Source organism: Euprymna scolopes, chromosome 5 (assembly GCF_053919585.1).
Source record: "Euprymna scolopes isolate OS-2025 chromosome 5, ASM5391958v1, whole genome shotgun sequence".
NCBI lineage: Eukaryota > Metazoa > Mollusca > Cephalopoda > Sepiida > Sepiolidae > Euprymna > Euprymna scolopes.
In genome coordinates this window covers 132,365,503-132,383,779 of record NC_136486.1, presented here as the reverse complement: position 1 = coordinate 132,383,779, position 18,277 = coordinate 132,365,503, and the positions used below count along the sequence as shown (strand labels likewise).

General features: G+C 32.9%; 1 protein-coding gene across 13 annotated transcripts in view; it reads left to right on the top strand.

Annotated features, from left to right (window-relative positions):
* The window catches only part of LOC145276974 (serine/threonine-protein kinase tricornered-like), a 582,645-nt gene that overhangs the window by 512,518 nt on the left and 51,850 nt on the right, over positions 1 to 18,277 (top strand). For all 13 annotated transcript variants that reach the window (XM_080128524.1, XM_080128529.1, XM_080128525.1 and 10 more), the window contains 2 exons: positions 1,781 to 1,904; positions 4,235 to 4,389. In XM_080128524.1, the coding sequence (XP_079984650.1) occupies positions 1,781 to 1,904; positions 4,235 to 4,389 (279 nt within the window). The remainder of the gene's footprint in view (positions 1 to 1,780; positions 1,905 to 4,234; positions 4,390 to 18,277) is intronic.

Sequence of the window (18,277 nt, the reverse complement as noted above, 5' to 3'; positions counted from 1 at the left end):
AGAATAGATGAAACCAGTTCTCTTGGATTATACAGACTACTGTTCTTATCTTGGATGTTATTCTCACCTTTTGGCTAATGTAACTTCAGACTTTTATCAGGTATGTCTTGTTGGACCCTGGAATCTATATGGAATTTCCTTTTATTTAATTCACATAGGTAGATTGCTTTCATTCCATCAGCCATAACTGAGTAGAAGTTTTAAGCAATTCTTAATTATATTCTTAGTATCATCTACTTACTACAGTGAGAAGAAATATGAGGTCAGTTTATGATGTAATGAACGCAAGTATACCTGGGTTCCTTTTTACATGAATATGATTGATTGGTTAAGCCATAAATATTGATTGGTTAAGCAGCTTGGAGAGACGTTGAAAGATACACCAATGAATGGCTCTCGTCTTGGGAAGGCCTCATGTTTTGACAGGCTTCTGGGCTTGACCTTTACTCCTGATCTTAAATGAAACACATTAAATTCATTGCCAAGGCCGCTGGAAAAATGGTGGGATCCTTCTATCAATCCAGTAGATATCTCACTGCTGATGCAATTCTCTATATAAGAGTCAGGTACATCCAAGGATGGAGTACTGTTGCCACATCTGGGCAGGGGCTGCTAGAAAGGACTAAACCTGCGTTGATAGAGTTCAAAATAGACTTCGTAGCCATGTAGGGGATGTCCTTTTCTCTTCCCTGCAACCTCTTTCTCACAGAAAAGATGTTGCGTGTTTGTCTCTGCTTTATCGTTATTTTCATTGCAAGTGTTCGGCTGAGCTCCAATCTATGGTCCCCCCCCCCTCACCAAACTTTCGCAAGAAACACCCGTCTAGCAGAAAACACTATCACTAATTTCCCCCACTCTTTATCCTAAATCTAAACGTAGATTCCATGAGCAAAGCTTCTTTCTTAGAACTGTACGCCTATGGAATTGTTTTCCGTTTTCCTGCTTTCCAGCTGACTACAATATGATTGTCTTCAAGTCTAACGTAAACAAGTTTTTGATGAGCCGTTCCATATAAGTTAACAAATTTACTAAATTTCCATTACGAACGATTACTATATTGTCCAATTTTCACTGTACACTCTTTAACCCTTATCCTCGAGTGGCCTCTTGGCTTTGTTAAGTGGTGATGCCAGTGTAAAAAAAAAAAAAAAAAAAAAACCATAAGCCTCGCACTATACTAGCTCTGACCATGAAAACCTTTCAGTAATGGCAACTTCAGAGGTTATTTAATAGATTATTACTTGAATATGGTAGCCAAGACCATTCAGCTACTTCAAACAAATATATCCTTTTCAAGGGAGATATCAGTTTATAGTAGAGAATACATTTCCCACCCCCTCCAAAAATGGAAGTTTGGATGTTTGAAAAAGTCTACATGTTTTAGTAGGGGTGCCTGGCAATAAATCAATCTCCCTCTTGATAGTGGATGTAATGTCTAGAAGGATGGCCTCCTTAACCTGAACATAACTTTGCTGCCCTTTCATGCAGGTTCTCAAGTTTGACAACATATTTCTGTAACATTGTGAAAATAAAATCCAAGATGAGAACTGTAATCCAAATTATCAATTCTCATAAAAAAAATTCGAAAGCAACAGCTCTGGTTATTCTGTTGTTAGGCAACAAGTCTAAAAAAAAAATAACCATTGCAACCTTAAAATTTGTCACTACTGTATCGATTGGACAACGTTAGCAGTTATAAAAGCAACTGCTTGCTTTAAGAGTGTGGAAATCTAGTTCTTTAAATGAATGGTTTATTTGGATTCTATTTTTTTTTTCTTAGGTTGCACATGTCCGAGCAGAAAGAGATATCCTGGTGGAAGCAGATCATCAGTGGGTTGTGAAGATGTACTATTCTTTCCAGGATGCACTGAACCTCTATCTAATCATGGAGTTCTTACCAGGAGGTATTCTAATCTTTGAATGTTATTTTTACTTATTTTTTATTCTAAACCTAATCCATCTTTATCTCAGTGCTACTGAGGTCTTTGTACAATCACATTTCCCTCAAACTAGCATGAATTTTTTTATCTTCCATCTCATTTTCTTCCTTATAAACTGAACGTATTAAAAAAATTGCTCTTTTTGTCTTTCTCCTTCATATTCTCTTATATAATTGACTTCACACATTGTTTTTTTTAATCTCTAAAAAAAAAAAAAATAAATAATGATCACTTTAGCATGGTTAAAAATTTTTTTTGTAAACTTAATTTCATATGGGTGCTACCAGATCAGACTGTCTGAATATACTGACTCTGGCCTAAAATGCACCAAACATTGATGTTTGTTTCCCTTTTTATTTGCAAAACTCAATCATGTTCCATGAAGTTAAAAATAACTATTTTTCTATACAAAAAAATGGTAAACCAAACTCCATGAATAAATATTTAAAGATATAAAGAACTTGAAGCATAAATAAATTGTACTTCTACAAGGTCACCATTCGCCCATGCATGGAATATTGTTGCCACATCTAGGCTGGTGCACTAGCCTCTCCATCTTGGATAGGGTCCAAAAAAGCGTTTTCAATCTGATATGTCTCACTTTGTCAACTAAGCTCCAACCCTTGTCCCATTGCCACAATGTTGCATCTCTGTACCCATTTTACAAATATTTTGATGGAATGTGCTCTGATGAACTCCTTGCACTTGTGTCCCTTCGATGTACATATCCCTAACAAACCCGCTTAGCAACAAAATCTCGCCCCTTCCCTGTTGAGGTCCTTAAATCCCAGAAAGCTTTCTACTCTAATAGCTTCTTCCTTTGAACAACTAGATTTTGGAATTCCCTTCCTGCTACCTGGTTCTGTGACTGTACTGATATGCAGAAATTTAGATCTAACATAAGCCAACATCTTGTTAATCTTTCCTAGCCATCACCCCAAATAGTAGCCCCTTGTGGCGATGTCTTGTTAGGGGTGAATCTGAATAAATTTTTTTTTTTTTTTTTTTTTTTACAAAATTACTTGATTGAAAGCATTAAATAAACTTAAAAGGGTTGATATTTCATAAAACAAATCAACCAAACCAAATTAACTAAATAGATAACTAACAAAATGCTCGTTTTAGGTTGAGCATATGCAATATAGATAGAATTAGTTTTTTTATTATATTTTTTCTTTTATGGGTGGGGGGTATGGTTTCGACTAAATGTTAAAGTTTGTAAAAATAAATAAATAAAAAATGAAACAATGTGCCCACATTAGTTACTATGTATATAACAATTCATAATTTAGGAGTTCCTCTTTGCATACATATTGATATTTACTCATGCATACTAATTAACATTTTATTACATAATGACTCAAAATTTTATATAGAGTAATTCTTTTCTTTTAATATTTCTTGTATATTGTTTATTTTAATTTTTTATTTTATTTTTACAGGGCACCCCTAAATTATAAAGTTTACAAAAAAAAAAATATTCATTCAGGTTACCATGTTGCTTAGAATATATTTTTCATAATGATCAGTTTATTAGTTTGGGAGTGAATCTTACACACAGAAATTTATATAAACATAGACACATACCTAATTTTATATATGCTAGTGGGGCCACCAGATCAGACTGGAGATATTGGCTTTTCTGAACCAAAATGCATAAAATATTAATGCTATTTTTCTTTTCCTTTCTCTTCACAAAACTCAATCATGTTCTGCAAAGTAAAAAAAAAAAAAAATTAGTTTTCTATATGAAAATAAAGCAAATCAAGTACCATAAATACATATTTGCATAGTAACTTTTCCCAAAATTACTGGATTCGGCATTAAATAACCTGAAAAGGGTTGATATGCTATAATACAAAATAACCAAACCTATTTATACTAGTTTTGTCAGGGTTGATGTATATACTAAGACACATGGAACGTATCTAAAGATTACAAGGTTAGTCTAAAAAGTAGTGAGATTTTATTTTTCAGGATGGTAACTCTAATTGATAATAAGTTGATTGATGCTAATCTTGAATGTGTGAAACCATTTAGTCTTTCTAAAGGATATGAATCTAAGATTCTGCCTTCTGTTCATGCATTATTATGAGTATGAATACTTGTCACAAAATCGGTTGCATATTTTTCTCAGTATGCTAAATTGGTTAAAAAAAATTATGCTTAACAGAAAACAAAATGCAATTAAATTTTTTTTTTTTTTTTCTCAATGATTTACATTCAACAAGTTATTGCGTGGATATCTCTTAATTTACGTCTTTTATTTTATTTTTTATTTTCATCCATTTTAGGTGACATGATGACCCTCTTGATGAAAAAGGACACCTTGACGGAAGAGCAAACTCAGTTCTACGTTTCAGAAGCAGCATTAGCAATAGATTCAATACATCGGCTGGGATTTATTCACAGAGACATTAAACCAGATAACTTACTTTTGGATGCAAGGGTGAGTCACATTTACATGTCTATTTTCATTTCAACTATATTAACAAACTGCCTTTTAAAAGTTCTATTTCAGGTAAAAATGTTTGCTTTATTTAAAATGTATTGCTTATGATAAGTACTAGGATTAAACAGTTTATCAAACGATTTTTTTTATACAGCTTTGTGTCTAAAATAAAAATATACATCATGTATATCTTTGTATATTTATATTTTACCTATCACAACCAATTACATGAAAATGTAACAACGGAGACAAAAATGAAAACTTACCAGCTTCAAAGCTTGTAACATGTTTTGTGTGTCAGATAACTATTTTCTAGAGAGAGAAAGAACCTGTGATCATCATTGTAGATTTGTTGTCGTTGAAACTAATTTGCATTGTAAAGACCAACTGACTTTAAAACTAAGCTGTTTGTCCATCGATGAAGACTTCAAACATCACTGATGCTGTGACTTGCAGTTGAAATTTTGTGGCAAGAGTTGCACAATCTCCAACCAAACCTCTCCCAAGTCTGCATTGTTTTTATTCCAGTAGTAAGTAGAAATTTAGGATAACTAGAAACAATGCTGAGACAAGTGGAGAGCACATACAGCACCTGCTATTTCCAAATGGTCACGTATTTGGTAATGGGCAGACTCATTGTTGCTTAACTTTACTGATCTGACAAAAAAATATGTCAATGTGATTGTGCTCTATGTAATGACTTTAAAATAAAGGATTAAAAGGAAGTCAAATTTGGGACAGCTGCAATAAAGAGTTGGAAATTTGTCAGTGTCATTACAGTGATGGATGAATGGTAATTCCTTCTGAATATTTGACATTGTAACCTACAGGAGATTTACATATATTTTTAATCTTTTATAAAAACATTGGAAGAAATTGTATTTATTCAAAAAACTATATGGATTTCAACATTTTTTTTTTTTAATTAGATAAAAAAAAATCAATCTATTAATTGATAGATTTGGTATGTTAGTTTACAAATGAAACATTTTTTTCTAAATGGTCCTTGTCCAGAATTCCTCCTATATTAAAACCAAATAAAATCTGAGTGATGAAACCAGTGATAAAACAAAACTATCATAAATTGATCAAGTAGTTTTATTTTTATAAAGAAAAACATTTTTAAGCAATTAATAGGAATTTGTTGGCATTACAACATAAATTTCTCCCTTTGTCTTTTTTTAAAGATTGTTTTCAAAATGGCAGACAAGACAGCTTTTTTGTGATACTACAGGCAACCCCTTCCTAAATGCTAGGTAGAAAGAGGAAAAGAAATATGACAAAAGGAAATAGGTTTGTCAGGAGAACAAACTAACATAAAAGAAAGCTGGGGTGGGGTTATTAGTCAGTGGATGGCAGTTATTAAAATAATAAAGAAATGAATATAAGAGATAAATATAATTTAGTTAGTTTTAGGAGTGACTAGGTTGTGGGGAGTTTTTTACAAAAGTCTTTTATGATGGTTGGGAGTAGTTTTACACTGGTTTTGCGATGGTTAGGAGTTGCCAGTGGACACAGTTGATGGGAGTTTGAGAGTTGGACAAGGCTGGAAGAACTTGGAGATCGAAATGAACTGACAAACAAGGTCTCGGCGGTAGATGTAGATGTGGACCTTAACATTTAGAGAGTGGCTTTTATGATGGTGTTGTACATGTACTCGGAAGCCAACCATTTATACGGAATGTGTTGCAGTCTGTGTTTTCTCTTTGTTTCTGTTGCTTTATTTTTTCGTATATAATTATAAAACCATACACATCCACTCGACAGTTGCCAATACGTAAAAGATGATGACATGACCAGAACCATAAGCAGATAAGATGGAAAACAAATCCATACCACAATGTTGGAGTTGGCGATGTTGTCAAAAAGGGGGGAGAGCATGTGGTGTCACATTCTGTTACTCATAAAAATTGATTTTCTTACTTAATCATGTAGTTTAATTCTATGTGATCTTTTAAATATCTTTATTGTTTTGTCCTCAGTACATGCATTATACAGAATTTTATTTTTGTCTTTTATTACCATGATGAAAAACTGGTACCCTATGCCAGTTGGATCAGTTGAAAAAATTTTTTTTATTTACTTCAAAAAATATTTGGAATACTTAGGACTAAAAGCAATTAAAATTTTAAATTCTTGATTTTCGTATTTATTTTGGCAACTGTTTGCATAAAAAGCAAATCAGTTTTATGAAAACAAATAATTTGTTTTCAGGTTGAAGTTTTTCAACTTGCATCTTTTTGAGCAAAACAGTTTAACATAATTTGAAATATAAACATTTTACTTTTTATTTGGCTATTATTTTTATTTGAAAATTTGTCAAGAGAACATACTGAGAAATCAAATTATATTAAAAAAGATTATCACATAATTATTTTTATTTTTTAATCATTAAGAAGAAAAAGCTAGAATATAAAATGCCATAATTAGGGATGATTATTACATGTGGAAAGAGCAGATTACTCACCAAAGTGGAGGTAAAGTATCAAATTTTCAATTGAGCAGGATTTTTTTTTTTTTTTTTTTTTTTTAATGGAAATCTATCCAAACAAGACATTAAGCCACTTTATGTAAGGAGCTTAAATAAAAGGTCAGAAAAAACTAATAAGCAATAAGTATTAGATGGATACATTCTGGCCCAGAAAACCGTATTTCTTTCCCCTTCGTCAGAAACATTGCCCATGGAATGTGAGGACTAAAGGACAAAATAAGGGAAGTAAGAGTTGAGACTGCTAAAAGTAAAACCAAGGAAAAATCAGTCTATCCATTTAAGTTGTTCCAAGAGTATCAGTTTATTTTACATATGAATTCAATATCTGTACCATTAAGAAACTATTGTATTAGTTAATATTGATAGGAAGAACTGTATTTGGCTTGTATATCCAGTTTTCTAAAAGCCAATTCATAAGCTTTTCACAAGTTGATCTAGATTTACAGCTTGGACAGAATTTTTTGTTAGCCTGGGCGTTGTCCTTTTTTGTTTCGCAAATCCTCATAAATGTGCCTTTGGTCCTGTTTAACACATTTCCTTCCTAATCCAACATTTAACTCGGAAAAGCATCAGAAAAACCAAATTTTAAGCTACAATGGATTAATCCTGGTTAATCCACAAAATCAGGATATTTGTTAATCTTATTGTTTTTAATTAATTTGCAAATAAAGATCTTTATTAGCCTTGTCCTACCCACCTTCAGTTATTCATCTCTCCTTGTATAAAGAGGTCAGGAAAATTATGACGCATGTTTTTTGGTGTATTGGCCTAATTAGTCTTTAATAAATCTTGAGTTTGTACTATAATGGAGAATGTAAATATCTATAATTCCAATAATAGACAAACGTGACAAATCCATTATCTCGACAACCACCTAATTGTAAACTTCAATTATGTACACTCCTACTTTCCTTGCATGCATAAACAGCGCAGTTTCATCTTTTTGGTCCCCCAACAAAAGGAGGGTGGACCTGCAAATTCACCCTTGTCTGTTCATTTGTTTGCACTTTTCTTGATAACTACGCCTTGGAATTTTTTTTGAATTTTGCACAAACATTAAACATGATATAAGTAAAAAAAAGTAACAGAACGGATTTTCTGGAAAAACTTCAGTTGTTCCCCTAGGGGTGCCTTTCAGGTTAAAATGGCTAAAATTGACACTTTTGTGTTTATTAAAAAAAATTGATGGCTTGGATTTTTATAAAACTTTCTAAAAAGTTGTAACTAACTGATTTCTATATCATTTTGTTTGTCTATACTTCGCGATGACTCTTGGGTGTGTCCCAGGGGCTCTTTTAGGGCTAATAAAAACACTCAGTTCTTGTGACTATTTTACCATATTTGTCTAAACGTTTTTGTGCATGTCTATTTAGCAGTTTTGCATGGTGCTGAACTCGAATTTAAATATGTTAAGCCCTTGGAGACTTTTGGGGCTAAATGGGGGGGGGCAAATGATGGACTTAGTCATTTCTTTTTTTGCATGGTACAGAACTCAAATTTACATAAATTAAGTCCTAAAACTGCACAGTTTGTTCATTTTCACCAGGATTTGATGTCACCTGGGAACTTTGGGGGCTAAATGGGGGAGGGGGGCAAATGCTGAACTTTTTATTATTTTATGCCTCATTTACTGTGCAATTATGAGGGACCATGCATGCTTCACTTGTTCTAGAGTTGTTTCATTATCATATTCTGTTGAACATTTTACATTCTGGCATGTGTTGGACATCTTTTAGAAATTGATTATTAAACTAATCTATCTATGACCCGGTCTTTATTTATCCCTCTTTCTCTCAAGTTCATTTTTATCACCCTCCCCTGTTTTCCTTGGCCTTTGCCAGCCTTCTGATTCTGCTATCTCAACTGTTCTACATCTACTAACCCCCAAAACTCTCATACATACTTTCAACATGAGCATACCAACTCCTCTTTTTACACATCTCCCTATATGTCCAGATTTATTATTCCTCTAAGGTCATCAGATCTAAACCTGATTTTGACACCCACATTACACATTAATCATATTCTCATATCATTTATCTCTATGCAACATATGTTCTCAACCTGCACTGGCCAGGTTTCACTTTCATGCATATGCATAATAGATGCTTGTCTTAGTAAAAAGTGGTAACGTTCTGTTAGTTAGTAATAGAAGTTCCCTGAACTTATTCCATCCACTGGGGCTACCAGATCAGGCTGTCTAGTGGCTTCCTGAGATGAAATGTACCTACATGAAACTTCTGTTTTTGTTTTCTATTCTCTTTTGTAAAACTTAATTATGTTCTACAAAAACAGCCCCCTTTCCTTTCCACTTTTTTTCTTTCCCTACTTCCCAACCCTGTCGGTGAGGCATTAGAATACACAGACTGTTCCCCTGCAGAGAGTAAAAGCCTCTCAAAGGGGCCACCTGTTGGCCGTGGGTGGCGACCTGTAATGACTCGGAAAAGGATCCTGGTGGCTGAGCAACTGATATCTAGGGAAATTAAAGATATCAATTGCAACACTCCACTTTGGCCTCGTATAAGACTAGACGGGTGGTCGGAGAGGCCCGATCCAATCAATCGGCTAGTTACGTCAAGTCCTAACATATCTACTTTTCTATCAATTTCCTCTAAACTGTAACAAATACAGTTCTACCCTGTACCACTATAAACTATATACATATTTTCCCCTTTTTTCCATGTGTTAGAAGGCGGTGGCTAGGGTCAAATGTGCCAAATGATTAAAGTCATGACATGGCTGTATAGTGCCAGAAGTTACCACAAATGACTTGGATTGTGTAACTAAAAGGATTATGGGTGCTCATGGCTTCCATTTGGAGCATGTATACTGTTTATGTAGCTCTGGCATGACAAGGCGAATGGGTTTCCCCCTTAACATGCCCCAATATTGGACTCCGAGGTGGGTGGGGAGCATAAGCAATGAATTTAATATATATGTGGCCAATTATAAAAATTCCAAGCGCCAACACGTCGACTCGGATAGTTCAGATAATGAACTACATCAAACATCCTCAAAATTTATTGTATTGGAATCCACCGAAGAAACCAAAATAACTGACTTATCACTGTTTATTATGCATAAAATTATATCGCCATATATTACCCCCAAAAATAAAACCCTACTGGTGGAAGTGGAAAGAGAAAAACATGCCACTTTTCTCCTAGGAATGAAAACTTTCCACAACATAAATATCAAAACTTATCCACACAAGAATCTGAATACATCCGAAGGTGTAGTAAAATCGAGAGGCCTCTCAATGTGCACTACTGAAGAAATAACAAAAGAATTTAAAAACCAAGGAGTAATAAATGTTAAAAGAATTACAATAAAAAAAGAGAATCGGCCTATGCTTACGAACGCTTACATTATGCAGTTTGATAGACCCACTATCCCAAAAGAAATCAAAATTGGGTTCAACGTTGAAAAAGTTGAACCCTTTATACCAAACCCTCTTTATGCTTTAAATGCCAGAAGTTTGGGCACCATGAGGATACATGTAGGGGGCAAGCAGTGTGCGGCAGATGTCGCCAGAAAGATCCAGACCACACTGTCAATGACTGTAATCTTGATTGCAAATGTGCAGAAAACCATCCTGCTTATGCTAGAACATGCAGAATCTGGAAGAAAGAAAAGGAAGTAGTGTCAATAAAACATACCAAAAGCATCCCCTTCCTTGAAGCCAGGAAAATAGTAGATGGATACATGAAGGAAAAGGCGTACTCTCAAGTCACCTCAAGTTGTATATCATCCAACATCACTAACCAAGACTCCAAATACGAAATACTAATAAACAAATTGTTACAATTGGGACCAAACGACTGACCCAAATTTGTATATGAAATCAAACCAAACATATCAAAAATTAATCATCCCATTCAATCATCAACTAATGTTACCAATAAAACAAATTCTCAACCAAAATCCAAGAAAATAAAGTCAATCAAAAGAAAGACCACAAAAATCACCAGTAGATCGTGCAGATGCTGAAAAAGACGAAACTAAGGAAAAACAAAATCGGTTAAAAGAAAGACCATACAGGTCACCAATACGTCTTCCCCGTGGTGAAAAAAACACACTTGAAAAATAAACAAAAATTACATCTACCAAAAAACAAAATAATATAAAGAAATTACCACAAACAGAAGCCACTACAACTACTACATTTACGGAATTAGAAGACATGGAAACTGAAGTTACTCCTCAAACCAAAAAAAAATCATCATGAATTACAAGATAATCCAATGGAATTATCGTGGATTGAAGGCAAATTACAATGAAATTTTGTTGCAAACCAAATTTAATCCTTTGCTTATTTGTTTCCAAGAAACCTTCCTTAAGAATGAGGACAATTTGAATATAAAACACTATCAACAATATAACTACATTCATAATACAGGACTTAATAATACTGTAACCCTTTTCCTCCTCCCATTGCAAAACCCAATCATATTCTGCAAGGCAGAGAAAAAAAATGACAAAATCGACTATAAAACAATCAAACCAAAAGCTACGAACTAACGATTGAAAATACAAGAAGCTGGAAGAATAAAAAAATTCATATAAAATAACTGGATACAACATCGAATACTATTCCCAAAATAATTGGATTCGGCATTAAATAACCCACAAAGGGTTGATATGCTGTTAAACAAAACAAAAAAATTATTCCACCCACTTTTAACTCTTAGCACCTGCTCCTCCTTGTCCTTTAATGGTATCACAAAATAACTTTTGAACAACCTTAATAGCTTTTTAGTTTTATTGGTTAACTAGCCTGGATGTCCGGTGTTGCCCGGGTGTTTGGAGTTGTGTGTTGGGCAAAAAAAGTGGTAGTAGGCCGGCAGGCTCGAACCCATACCACGAAGGAGGAAAAGAATGGTGGGGGGGGGGGATGATGTGTTTTCCATTACATCCATAGCCAAACTCGAAGTGGCGAAGGTTTAAATTAAGGCTAGTCCATCTAAAAGAGGGAATAACTTTAGAAAATATTGGCGAAAAAAGCGACCCTTCCTTGTAGAAAAGTGCCCAGTTTAGGGCGAAGGAATTAAGTGTTTTAGCCAATTTTTCGATATTTGTTAAGCTTCAAAGCGATACCTATCTTGTGAAAATCCATCGCCGCTGTCGAAAATTTTAGGCAGATATACATACATACATACATTTAAACAGACAGGTGAGATTTATATTATAGATGAGATGATTGGTTAGGAAGAAAGTCAAGTTAGAAGAAAGTAAGCTGGTAAAGTTAGTTGTTTGACCACATCAGACTGATATTGAATAAGAAAGGGTCACCATCTTCCATAAGCAACACGAACATCGCCACTACTAAATATGCATCAACTTTTATTCAAGGAAATACTAGAACAGAACGAGAATTGTGTGGTAAGCTAGCTTTTGTAGATAAACAAATGCTGTATCCTGGAATTCCATCTCAGCAAGCTGCTCGTTGTGAAATAACGCATCCGATAAGGAGGCAATCAACTTTGAAACTGGTTTGAATTTTATTTTTGGCATTAAGTTTTGGTGGTGTGCATTGATTTCAAATTATTCCCTCATGTAACTGCTACAGCTTCACAGCATATCTTGAAAATGAAATAAAACCTAAAAATATTTTAAGACAGAATATATACATTTTTTATAAACAATATTTCTGAGTAAAACTTAATCTTGAAGTTTAGAGGTTTTTTGTTACTTTTGTCATAACCATTGTTCCTGTGTATTTGGTCAGAATTCAGCAAGACTGCCTCGAAAAAAAAAAAAGAAAAAAAAAGCCAACTTTTACTAGGTGTACAAGTTAAAGGAATGTTCTAGTTTATTAGAGGCATCATTTAAATATCTTTCAAAAAGCCATGTCACATTACACATCCATTGTATCATTCAAATATCATTACTCTGATTAGAAATGACAGAAATTCCCTGAACTTATTCAATTCACTCTTATGCCAAGTGCTCAGCTGAGCTTCAATCTATTGTGCCCCTTGCCAAACTTTCACGAAAAACACTCGTCTAGCCCAAACCAATATCAATAATTTCCCACAATCTTTATCTGTGCCTAAATGTAGATTCCATGAACAAAGCTTCTTAGAACTGCATGCCTGTGGAACTCTCTTCCGATTGCCTGCTTTCCAGCTGACTACAATCTAATTGTCTTCAAGTCCAACATAAACAAGTTTTTGATGAACCATCCCCCTAAGTAATTCAATTTACAAAATTCCCACTACTTATTTTTAATACGCTATAAACACATTGCCTAATGTATACTCATTAACCCTTATCCTCGAGTGGCCTATGAGCCTTGATAAGTGGTGATTCCTGTGTAAAAAGAAAAGAAAATTCTTGCAATCACATTAGTACCTGCTCCATGTATCACAAATGTAACAAAATTTTGAACCTCAATTTCAAAGCGTTAAAGACTTCAGGTTTTCTTTATTTTGTCAGATAGTTATGTGGAATTCATTTTGTCATTTAAACCATTGTTATGGATCAGATCCTGTATATTTTGGATCATATTTTTAAGAATTATAAACCAGTTTTAGATGGGTCTCAACATTTCTATGAGAGGCTTCATTCATCAATCAGTAAATCTTCAGTTTGATCGTTCAAAGAGGCACCTTTTCAATATAGTCTTGTATATTGAAAAGGTGCATCTCATTTTAGCTGCATCCAAACATCTCTGCAAGAAAAAGAAATCTAGTCGATTAAAAGTATTGTTCAAATATGAATAATAAATATTTAGAAAGACATATCGATGTAAGCATTGAAAAACGAAATAAATCTGATAACAAATTGCACAGAGGGAATTTTTTTGTTTTTTATATACAATATATTTTTGGAATAAAACTTTATTTTCAAATTTATGCAAGATGGCTTTTTGTCACTTTTCCTTTCTTTATGACCATTGTTCTTGTGTATTCAATTTAGAATTCTGCATAGGGAAAACTGAAGTCTATCCATTTGCAGGAACAAGTCAGATGACCATTGCAAAAGAAAAATCAACCATCCATGTCTGTTTTATAAGAAAACTAGTGGAGGGTGTGCCTGGTTGTAAATATGGTTTTAAAAAAATGGGACTTGAGTACCATCTTATATTATTACAAGAAAAAAAAAATGCAGTGTGGTGGACGTGTGTAAAAAAAAAAAAAAAAAAAAAAAAAAAGTTGAAAATTTTAAAAGATAAGAGGAAAAAATAAAAAATGTCACATCGTGGACGCGAACTTGCAAAAGTAGAGTTCAAAAACGAACATCGGACCACAATGACACATTATGACGTTGCAAATTAAGCTTTTTGAAATAAAATGATTAATTGACCGTTTGTGCATACGCGATTAACAAACAGCATCAAAACCAAGGTTTTACCTGCCCCCTCTTCAAGCAAAACGACATTTTTATATGAAATGATTTTTTTTTTTTTTTTTTTTTTTTTTCTAATTTTTCAATATTATGTGTCCAAGAGGCCACATTTTCTAATTTTGGCCTGTTCGATGCAGATAAGTTTTTAGCAGATGTACAACCACACATAAACAGATGACTGTCCTTTATATAATAGAAGGCATGTTCTAGTCCATTAGAAACATTGTTTAAATATGAAAAATAGATAGTTTAGAAAGCCGTATCAAGGCATGTATTGAAAACAAAATGAAAGCTAGTAACAAATGCTTAAATTTGAAATTGCATTTTCATTATTTTAAGTTGAATGAGTGCATTTTAATATCTTTGGGAAGGTATGAATCCATCCTCCTTCCCCTCAAGTCAAATCTATATATCTATAAAAGTGAGAATGTATGTGTGTGAGAACACTTCTCAACCTATATACTCAATGAATTTTTGATTTACAAACTTAAAATTTAGCAATTTCCACATTTCAGACATGTAGAAAACTTTTTTAATCTGTTGTCATCCAGAAAAAAGGTTACTAAGGGGTCAAAATTGAAAAATTAGTGCATGGATGTGAGTCATCGGATTTTTATCTTAACTGTTTCATTACTGTGTATGCATGAATCGTTCACATGACAGATTACTTAATAAGTAGGTTTGAAAACACTTTTTTAAAAGTTGTGTAAAGCTGGTCTAATGGTTATCATACTTAATTCACTGTCTTTAAATTTTGGTTACAATCTCAGTTTGTGTATTTTTTAAATTTTTTTATGACAAGTGAACTGTTTAGAAAAATCATACTAGCATGCACATGTTTCAGTTTCTTCCTTCCTTTATTTTTTTAAAGTTGGCATTATGTTTAATAGCTACGGTATTTCTGTTTATAATAAATAAGAATTCTGTATTAGTTAAAATGTATTTATGCGTATTTTACAACCAGGCAACGTCAGGTGGCCTGCTAGTAGTAAAATAAAAAAGATTTTCAAACTTTGTGAAGGTAATTAGTCTATAAATAGTGCATTCTTTTTTGCTTATCTTAACATTGCTCCCAGTCATCATGAAATTCTCCTTAATCAATGCCGGGTCAGAAATTGTTACTATAAGTAATTTTTCAGAGTCCCTTTCAGAGGGTATCCATAGTCTTTAGAGAAAGAAAGGGGATAGTTATAGAATATACATGTAAATATATATAAATTTGCACCCACTTTATTCAATGAACTACATCATGAATTTTCTTTTATCTCTGCTATAAATTACTAATTGTGAAAGATCAAAGCTTTCTAATCTTTCTTTAAAAAGCGGTTCCTTTCATTTTGCCACAAAATGTTAAGACATAAAAGCAGAGAAAATCCTTTACATTAGTATTGTTTCTCCTGGCATGAAGAGCAAGATTGGCCTGCCATTTTAACCTAACTGTTCTTCCCCTGACTCCTTCGCATACACCCCTCCTCCCCACATACCACTCTTCTGGCACCTCTCTGCCATCTTATTTCGTGACCTTATCTTCCTCTTCCTTCTCCTGCTGCTACAGCTTGAAGCTGTTGGCTCTTTGTAATACACTACGTTCAGATGACTATTGTTGACACTTTTGCTTGTCCGACATGGCAGTGCATAACAATGGAGTTAACCTTTGTGATTGTGTGTGCATGTGTTCAGATGCTTGTGTGATACCTGAATGGGAAAGAAATACATAATGGTGAATAGCAGTGTTTTTTTGAAAAAACAAAAAACACACACACACACACACACACACACACACACACACACACACACACACACACACACACACACACACACACACACACACACACACACACACACACAGGCTTTATTTATTTTTTTAAATAAATGTATATGTAATGAAAAGTGAATAAAATCAAGGGCTTCTAGTTGGAAGCTAGAGTGAACACTACTTGATTATAAAAACGATCATGCAATGTAATGCTAGGTAATTAGCTCGGTGCTTCTCTCTGAAATTAAAGGAAAACGTTTCTGTGTAGCTTATTTTTCATTAGTGTATTTTTATAATACTTCTAAGTTATAATCGTGTATTATGCATGATTGAATAAGTACTGAAACAAAAGTATTCATAATATATTACTTTATATATATGATGTAAAGTCTATATTCCAGATGCAAAGATGCTGTTCATTTTGCCATTTATTTATTTCATCATGTTAAAATGTTCAATTCTTGACAGCACCTGTTTCATAGCACATACATAAACCATCATATAATTATGTCAATTTTGACTATTTTCTGCTCTGACTCCTTAGAAGAAAGGAGAACTCGTTAACTTGAAAAGAAAAAAAGAATTTGGGTATGATTACTTAAATCCAGAAAAAAATCCGAAGAGTAGTTGCAATTGTTTTGATATTTACACCATATGAATTAGTGTGTGTATATATATATATATATATTCATATATATTCATATATATATATATATGAATATATACATACGTATGCACACACATAGACATGTGTCCATGATATTTTCAATTCTTCATATTTCACTGTGTTTTCTGTTTTTCTTGACTGTTGTTGGTCAGCTTTCACAAATTTGTCTTGTGTCGTCTTAGCATCAGCTTATCTTAATTCTCTGCATCAGCTAAATTTTTGCATATATGCATATTACGATATCCTGTTTTTTTATATTTGCAATTCTGATATACTTTTTTTAAAACTTGTCTAACATTTAGCTGGCAGCTTTATCTTGAGATTTGTACATGTTTTCAAAACGTCTACAATTTTTTTTTTTTTTTTTTTTTTTTTTTCAAAAAGAAATCTGAACATCTATTTTCTTATTTCTATCGTTTCATTTCTTGCAGAAATTCTCTTTTGAGGCTCATAACCATTTTTGGAAACTTTCTTTTTTGCAATTGTGTTTATAAAGTATTTTAGTATTTTGTAGAGTATTTCTTGTATTTGTAAAGTTTGATTTGGAATATAAAGTTTTAGATTAATTGCAAGAGATAGTTGTAGTCATAAATTCTACATATGATGTAGCCTAATTTTGAGATGCATTTTCTGATTGAGTAATCCAATTGGAATACATTAGTCTTATTATGAGGTCTTGAAACTATATAGAATTTTACATGTCAAAAATTTTTTTTGTTTTATGAGGGAATGCAAACAACTTTACTGAAGAAGGTGAACTCATAAACTAATCTCCTAGGTATACCTGATTTATAGGTGGGGAGTTGGGTAGCAAGATGTTTGTTTACATTGTATTTAAAATTATATACGTTGGTATAGTCACAGAAACAGCAGGAAAAGAATTGTAAAGTCTGAGGAAAGAATCTATTATAATAGAAAAACCTTCAGCATTTAGATCCCTCTTCAGTGACAGGGTGGACTTTTGCTGCTGTTTGAGAGTATTTTGGTATCAAATTGTCAACATTTGGAAAGTGTGTGTGTGTGTGTATATATATATATATATATATATATATATATATATATATATATATATATATATATATAGGGAAACTTATGTAGAAGAAAATTCTGAAATAAAACCAGCTCTTCTCCACTTGTCCCAGCATTACTTCTAGTCACCTGTCAGATTATTACTGCTTAAGCAATACCAAAAGATATGTTAGGTATAAATGATCAGTTTTACCAAAAAACAAAAAAATACTTTTCTTCAAAACTTAATTTTTTCTGGGCAATGCAGGACACAGATACTTCTACTTTACTATATAACTGTAAGCTTCACTAATAATTTCTATTTTCAATAGTTTCTTTCAATTTTGTTTTTTTGCTTTTTAAATATTTTTATTTAAAAAAAAAAATCCTAGCATTTTTAAATTTCATTTTGAAGTAAATTTCACCATAATTAAATAGGATTTACGTTATTTTTTGTGAAATAATTACATAATTAATTTTGAAGCCTGAACCTCTCACCAAATGCTTTTGTTTTCTGCTAAGCTATAACTCTTTCCCTTCAAAAAAACATGCCAAAATCAGGGGTTAAAGAATTAGAAGAGAATGAAAATTCAAAGTTTATTCTTTATGGAAT